At 38.1% G+C, this 8,212-nt stretch overlaps 1 protein-coding gene across 9 annotated transcripts; it reads left to right on the top strand.

Annotated features, from left to right (window-relative positions):
- Positions 1 to 772: 772 nt before the first annotated feature.
- On the top strand, positions 773 to 7,933 carry LOC143860398 (Transducin/WD40 repeat-like superfamily protein). Of its 9 annotated transcripts, none has more exons than XR_013239702.1 (10): positions 773 to 1,502; positions 3,208 to 3,420; positions 3,547 to 3,747; positions 4,580 to 4,687; positions 4,870 to 5,007; positions 5,102 to 5,353; positions 5,542 to 5,862; positions 5,964 to 6,138; positions 6,409 to 6,470; positions 7,635 to 7,933. XR_013239702.1 is itself a non-coding variant. In XM_077371001.1 (9 exons), exons 1-8 carry the CDS (start codon positions 897 to 899, stop codon positions 6,129 to 6,131), a joined length of 2,007 nt encoding a protein of 668 aa, XP_077227116.1. In that variant the 5' UTR covers positions 773 to 896; the 3' UTR covers positions 6,132 to 6,138; positions 7,635 to 7,933. The 9 variants fall into 9 exon arrangements, 3 of the variants coding, with proteins under 3 accessions (XP_077227116.1, XP_077227117.1, XP_077227114.1); XR_013239703.1 differs by having other exon boundaries at positions 7,632 to 7,933; XR_013239700.1 differs by lacking the exon at positions 6,409 to 6,470 and adding an exon at positions 6,310 to 6,385.
- Positions 7,934 to 8,212: the final 279 nt, after the last annotated feature.

The following is an 8,212-nucleotide window of genomic DNA, read 5'->3' as shown; positions in this document are numbered from 1 at the left end:
TTGCAAGTGTCCTGCATGAGTAATATAAAGTAGTTCTTTCGTCATTGTCATATGTCTTTACCTCTTCTTGGTAGTTTTTTGCAATAATTGTGATAGACAGGTACCGGTACTTTTCGTATGTAAATTACGATTTTACCCTCAAATAATTTCTCATAGAGACAGATGTTAGATATTAGCAAAGGGGTTAATGGTAAAAGAGTAATGGTAAAAGAGTAACGGTGACGTGTGGATAAAAAAGGTGGGTGACAAAAAATAATGGCAAATGACACAAATGCCCTTATATGTGTGATACAATTAGAATTACTGCAGTGGGACACAAGCGGAAATAACGGCAAATGGTGGAAGAACTTAACTCATCATTTTGCCTTTATATATAGTAGTTAGATTTGATAATTGAACTAACCCACTTGTCTTTTATTTTTTAGAAAGCTGTCAAGGGTTAATACAGTTCCCAACCTAGAAGCCAATTTAAAAAGAAAAGACAAACCTAGTTCGTGTAATTATCAAAAATGTTAGTTTCAATATCAGTAGACTTTAGGAACTATAGTTTTTGTCAAAGAGGAGAGTTCCATTTTAATCATTTCCATAGGATGATCTCAACCCTCCGATCTATGGATGAACTGGGGAGGGCTAGGATCATACTATGGAAATGATTTTTGGGGTGTCTAATCTTATGGACGGTTTGGATCATCCTACGGTGTTGCCGTACGGTACATTTTAAAAAATATTGGACTCTAAGGCCTTTCATCATATAAAAATAAAAATCTATGAGAGTTATCAATTCTCAAAAAAGGCAAAAAAGAAAAAGCGCGGAAACCCAAAGCTAAAAACCAAGCATTGTTCGTGGAAGAAGAAGCGTAGAGGGTGCTGGTTAAGAAAGAAGAAGAAGAAACAAAATGGAAGAAGAAGAATACGAGGGGATAAGGGCACAATTCCCTCTCTCTTTCGGCAAGAAATCAAAGGCCCCAACCTCTCTCGAATCCATACACAACACCACTCGGCGCACTCTAGACTCATCATCCTCATCTCTTGACCCTAAACAACAACTCCCTTCTCTCTCCTCCTCTTCCAAAGCCTGGTTAAACGACCTCCGAAACCCTAACCCTCGCCGTCCAAATCCTAAACCTAACCCTAACTCTATTCACGAAGGCGAGGCTCTGGATCTTAGAATTACGGACTCGAACAATGGAAACGTAGGTTTGGAACATGAGAAACCTCCTCGAAACCGCGTTTTGATCGGATCGAACGATCCGGATCTTGGAGGATCCGAAAATCTCGATTCGGAGGAGGATGGAGATGATGGCCTGATGATCGGACCTCCTCGGCCGCCTCCGGATTCCGTTGATTCGGATGGAGATGATGGCGTCATGATCGGACCTCCTCGGCCGCATTTGGATTCTGTTGATTCGGATTCGGATTCGGATGGGGATTCTGATGTTGAATTGGAGAATTCGTACCGGATTCCGCTCGGTAATGAGATCCTTCTGAAAGGGCATACGAAGGTATAGCAGGCTTGATGAATTCTGTTTATAATTCTGCACAATCTTGTTTATTTTTTTGTGTTCTTTTCTAATTAGTTTATTTTCTTTATCAATTCAGTTTTGATGTTTTGATTCTATAGTTTGACGTTTTTAAGGTTGAAGGTTGATAGAACTAAATTTGATGACATCAATGGAAAAAAGATTTTAATATTGTCGTTTTATAGGAAGAATTAATAGTGTTTGAGCAGAAGGATAATTGAATTCCAAAAGGAGAAAGGAAAAGAGGATCGAATAGACTGTGTCGATCTATGGCTTGGAGATTGTTGCTATAGGGTGGCTTCAATCTCATGAAAGTTTCTTTGAAGATGTGTATGGGTAAATTAGGAAGAATATAGGAACTTCATATGATCTCTTTCCATAGATGTTTTAATCCCTATAAAGCGCGGTAAACTAAACTAGCAAATTTGGAGGGTGAGACATAAATTGTCATTCCAAAGAAATCAAACTTTATGGTCCTGAAAATGTCATACTTTCTGCTACATGATTAACAATATGGTCCTGAAAAAATTGACAAATCTTTCTAGCTTATGTGCACACATGGTTCAAAATGGAATGGGGATCCAATTGTTGGGGTAAAAGCTGTACCTGAGATGCACCATCTACCAAAGTGATACCTTTTTCTGAGTGGCTACCAATAGATTGGCAGTTTCTGTAGTTGATTCCATATGCAGCCAATGTTTCATCAAATTATAATAGCATAATTTGCTACCCATTACTAACTTAATTTAGGCCTTACTGTTCTTTTGTGGCACTAAGCCTGCTTCTTTTATTTTATGTAATTGGGCTTGAGCCCGTATACACCTAAGTTTAGTAGGGGACTCCACAATTGTCTTATCCTGGGTGCTACACTGTGAATCACCGGAACATTGGAGATTAGCGGGATTATTTTGGAGATATGAGGCTTTTTTTAAACGTATTTTGGAGATATTGGACTTGTGCTGGAGAGAATCCGTCATTCCATCATAGGTATAGATCTGCGAATGAGATGTCAGATTTGTTGACTAATAAATGGGTGGAGTGATCAATTAGTAATAGACAATATAATTCTGATTCAATAAGGGATTTGTAAAAGAAGGGTGCCTTTTGGGGTCATCGTCGGCGACATGTGGCAGCAAGTTTGAAGGATAAAAAAAATGGGTTTACCTTGATCATGATCCAATCTGTCTGACATAAAGGCAGGGACAAGCTTTATGATGCATCGTTGGTAACTTGTGGCAGCAAGGTCGAAGGACATAAGATGGGTATAGTTTTTTCATTCTACTTGATTTTGTTTTAATTCCTTGTAATGCGACATCATTGCAGGGACGTCTCATGACCTCATCCCATGCTGATTACATGAGTGTAAAATTTTAATTATGGTTTGGATAAAACTCAGGGTTGTTATTTCGCTCAAAAAAAAAAAAAAAAAAAATAGAGAGAATTTAATTGTATGTATTTTACCAATAAACAGGAAGCTCTTTTTTTGTGGATTCATCTAAATTATATTGCTTGCAGACTTCTGGTTAACTTAAGGAGTTGTGATACTTTTATTATACAAGAAATATCTTTCAGTGACTCTTCAAACTGTTAAATTTCTCTTTATTTTGAACTACAACTTTATTTTTATGAGCCTGTGACCTATATGTTTTCCTCTTGAGATTGAATTTTCTAGCGATGCTCTTGGCAGGTTGTCTCTGCTCTTGCAATTGATCCTTCAGGATCTAGGGTTCTCTCTGGTAGCTATGACTACACTGTTCGTATGTATGATTTTCAAGGAATGAACTCTCGATTGGCATCATTTAGACAGCTGGAACCATCTGAAGGGCACCAAGTTCGTAGTTTAAGTTGGAGTCCCACAGCAGACCGGTTTTTGTGTGTAACCGGTTCAGCACAGGCTAAGGTTCTTCTATGCTCTTTATTTTTTTGTTTTATGTATCTCCACCCATGGGATATCATTTGATGCTTACAAGTTCCATTTTTTTTAATTTACATATACCTCACTACTCTGTATTTTTCTTCGTTTCAGATTTATGACCGTGATGGACTTACATTGGGTGAGTTTATTAAGGGGGACATGTATATTCGTGACCTAAAGAATACCAAGGGGCATATCTCTGGATTGACTTGTGGGCAGTGGCACCCAAAGGAGAAAGAGACAATCTTAACCTCTTCAGAAGATGGGTCACTGCGTATATGGGATGTGAATGACTTCAAAAGTCAAAAACAGGTCTGTCTGTTTTTATGCATATACCATAGGCTAACTGAAGATATGCAAATTTGGACTAACCACATGCATTATATTGGGTTTCCAATTAAAAATCTGCTATCTCTACCTGGACTGAAAACAGAAAATCACTTTTTTTTTTTTAAATTTTTTTGTTGGATTTCGATGAGGACCGAAACGCATTCCGAAAGCGAAATTTAAAACCTTGCGTACGGCTTGCCTCGAAAAAAAGGATTCGTGGATTCATCTAATTTTAGTTCTTTTATGTGATAATTTGGTCATAGATTGGGAATTTTTGTAGATTAAGTATAAGATTTTATTTTAAAAACTTACTATTAGGATAGTTAAAACTCAAAACATGTGTTAATTTCAAATTTGCTATAATATTTTAAAAAGATAGATTTAAAGGATAGAGAAGTGCCGCAGTGAATCCTAAACAATCCGACATGGATACTTAATCGGTTACTTTTTGGATAGAGATCTGGCATGTTATCTTCTATAACATTATTCCTCACAATTGCTCCGATGGCTAAGTTGATGTGCAATCACTGTTTATAGCTATTGTAATATGTTTGATGCTATATCTGCTTATTAAACTGCCTTTCAATCCCATTTAGCAGCTCTCCGACACTAGTTTCTATGTGTTTATGGCATTATCTTCCATGCTGGTTGCTTTAATAACAATGTAAAATAACATTTGGCTGCAATTTATGGGGTTAGTAGTTTACAAGATTGTGTAACTGGAAACTGAAGTATCATACCCCAAATGTGCTTTGTTTGCAAGAGTGGAGATTTTCAAGCTAAATAGGGCAATCTCTTCATTTTTCATGTTTAGGTCATCAAGCCCAAACTTGCAAGGCCAGGAAGGGTCCCTATTACAACATGTGTTTGGAATCATGATGGCAAGTGCATAGCTGGTGGTGTGGGAGATGGTTCAATACAGGTAACTATCCCTGATGCATTAATTTTGTCTGGTACTTGATCAATTATAAGCGCTCCAGAAACTTGGCCCAGTTAGTTTGAAGATTGAACTAAATGTTCAACTTGCAATAATCACATGCATAAAATTTGAGATCTGTGCCTTCTGATTTTCTTTTCATTCACAGGATTACTTCACTTGTACAGGTATGGAACCTCAAGCCTGGATGGGGAAGCAGACCAGATGTTCATGTTGAGAAAGCACATGAAGATGATATTACCGGACTTAAGTTTTCAACTGATGGACAAATTCTTCTGTCACGAAGCACTGATGGCACACTAAAGGTACTATCTTTGTTTCTTCAGGACATCTCCCTTTTTTCATATATTCATGCTATATTTATTACTTTATTATCATCACTATTGAATTTGTACTTAGGTTTGGGATTTGCGACAAATGAAAAAGGTTCTTCAAGTATTTGAAGAACTTCCAAATAATTATGCTCAGACAAATGTCTCACTGAGTCCAGATGAGCAACTCATCTTTACCGGAACTTCAGTTGAACGAGAAGGCACAACGGGAGGTTTACTGTGCTTCTATGACCGGAAAAAACTCGAGCTTGTGTCAAAAGTGGGAATTTCCCCGACATGCAGCGTCGTGCGTTGTGCTTGGCATCCAAAGCTTAATCAGGTTTAGTTTTTACTAGTTTTGAGTCCATTTGTGATATTCTTCATTACTTACTGAAAGTGTTTTTTCAGTTTCACTCTTGACCTGATATTATATACAGGCTTAGCTTTCTCATATTCCTTTTCCATTTCTTAATGAAATTATGTGTGAAGAGGCAGTTTTGTACTAATATTGTCACATCATTTCTGAAGGTCTTTGCAACAGTTGGCGACAAGAAACAAGGAGGGACTCACATACTCTATGATCCATCCCTTAGTGAGAGAGGAGCTCTTGTTTGTGTTGCACGTGCGCCTAGGAAAAAGTCCATTGATGATTTTGAGCCAAAGCCTGTGGTTCACAACCCTCATGCGCTTCCCTTATTTAGAGACCAGCCAAGCCGTAAAAGGCAGCGCGAAAAAGCATTGAAGGACCCCTTGAAATCACACAAACCTGAACTACCTATGACAGGTCCCGGCTTTGGGGGAAGAGTTGGTTCTACTAAAGGGAGCTTATTGACCCAGTACCTCCTCAAGGTATGCAAACACTTGGAATTTAAATTGGTAAATCAATGCTTTTTCCCTTGAATCTGAAAACAAAAGGGTTGCAAATGCTTACCTACTCATTGTAATTGCAGCAAGGGGGTATGATCAAGGAGACATGGATGGATGAAGACCCAAGAGAAGCTATTCTGAAATATGCTGACGTCGCAGCAAAAGACCCTAAGTACATTGCACCTGCATATGCAGAAACTCAACCAGAACCGGTTTTTGCGAAGTCAGACTCTGAGGAGGAAGAAAAATGATGATAATGTATTCTCTTGCTTCATTTTCTTTTTTTTTTTTTGAGAAAAAAGCCACTTTTTATTTTATTTTTTATTGAAGTTTTTGTTAAAATTCTGTTGCTGGACTGGACTTCTATTGATATTGGATCTGTTCTGATCTTTTTTGCTTCTATGTTGGCTTTCTTTGTTTTGGTTACAGGGTCATTTATTTTGATGCAGCACACTATCGATCCATCATGTATTGATTTGGAACTGAACTTCAGCATTTGTACCAAGTTACTAACTTTCCCTTGTGCAGGACATGAATTTTTTGGGGAATTAATCTACGTATATACCTCCAATGTCATAATGATAATATGGGTAAATTTGTGAAGTTTCTCTGGTTTATTGTAATGTCAAATATCTTTGCACGTGTTCTATTAAATATTGAAAATGCCGTCAGGTCTTGAACATGTCTGTCACTCCTAATTGCTCACTGCTAGAATCAGGGTGGATAAAAGTTTAACCACTCAATTGGAACATTTGGTTGACATCTTAAGAAATGAGGCTGTCTCCTTGGCCAAGATATCTTATACTCTCACTCAAGGGGCTGCTCCTTGCTAGTGCCAGGTGACATTGTGGAATGGGTTGCTAAAACTTTCCATATTAACTGGGGTGCAGTTTTCGTCTCTAGGGTGGTTAGACCGAGGTGCCCCCTGTGTCTATTCAGTGATTGTTGCTAACCTTCTCTTTTTTGGCATGAAGATTTTTCATGGGTGCCAGCTTAGGTTTTGTTCTGTATGGGCTCTTATATTTGGCACTAACAGCAGCTATTTTTGTTCATAACCCCCTTTTTTGATTTAGTTATAGTGACATACAAATATCTGGACAGCTGTCCCTACTGTATTTTGAATAAAATCCAGCTGTGCTAGAAGTGACATCTGGTATGGCTTCTATAGGGCTACTTTGTCCCTTTTAGCATGTTAAAGGTTTGAAGTTTCCTATTGGATTCTCTTTTCTTTCAAATGGAGAGGGAGACTTTGGGATGTTAACAATCAGGTTGGGTGAAGACACAACAAAGAGTGGATGCATTGGGCTTGTAATGCTAGTGTGCAGTGGTTATAAACATGGAATGTTGTTAGCAGCTTCTTTGTCTACATTCCTGATTCTGAGCCCACTTCTCAGAGTAATCCCTGTGACAGGCATCAGTTGATTTGCGTTAGAAAAGTAACTACTTTGCAAGATGATTTAACTTTTGAGTCTCAAGTGTTCTCCATGTGGGGGCAAGTCTCATTTATTGTATGGCTTAGTTCATTCTATTTCCATGTTTAATTACCATATCCGTGTTCTCCAGCGTCTTCATGTTGCTTTTGTTCTATTTCACCCATGATTGCCAAAATATTAAAAAAAAAATCCTAATGATAATAGAACTCACCCTTCGGGCAGACCAGGTGCACATTTTCTGCATTTTTTGTATGTCGTCCAGACGCTTCTCTTTTTCTTGGCATGCTTACAATTTTGTTCATTTTATCTTGTTTCCAGCAGATTGCTTGGCAACTATGGGGATGGAATGTGGAAGGCAGATTGCAAGATACAGTAGCTTTCTTCGAGTTGGATTCCTTCGAATTCTTGTGAAGCACTCCCTTGCTGTATGTAAACCGTTTGGGGACTCTGAATGCCAAAGTTAGTATGTAATGGTGCGGTCTGAGCTTTGTAGAACTTGCGCATGACTCGGTTATACTGACTGTTGTACGCATGAGATCAGTCTCTTCATGATCTTTTATTAGTAAAATCCATTAAAAACTTGAAAATATTTTGATTCTATTTAAGATATTTTTCTTCTATGCGTGCTTGATATAACTTCCCTACTTTTTGTGGGTTTGTGAAGTTGTCAACTATTGATGAAAGAACCTGACCTTGGTTTGTTGGTGTGTTTTTGTTTTAGGAGATTTTATAGGAAATGAACCGACTCGAAAAGGTAAAATGGGTCCCACTTTTTTAGATGTTCTAAATCATTCAATACAATGGGCCCACCTGATTGGTTGATCTAAACCATTCATTCGATCCCCCAACAACACCCTCGAGCAGAGAGAGAGAGACCACCACCACCACCCACAAAGCTG

Source organism: Tasmannia lanceolata, unplaced genomic scaffold, assembly GCF_043159265.1.
Source record: "Tasmannia lanceolata isolate RefF3 unplaced genomic scaffold, GAP_Taslan_0.1 ptg000037l, whole genome shotgun sequence".
Taxonomy (NCBI): Eukaryota; Viridiplantae; Streptophyta; class Magnoliopsida; order Canellales; family Winteraceae; genus Tasmannia; species Tasmannia lanceolata.
This window is presented reverse-complemented; position numbering and strand designations above follow the sequence as displayed.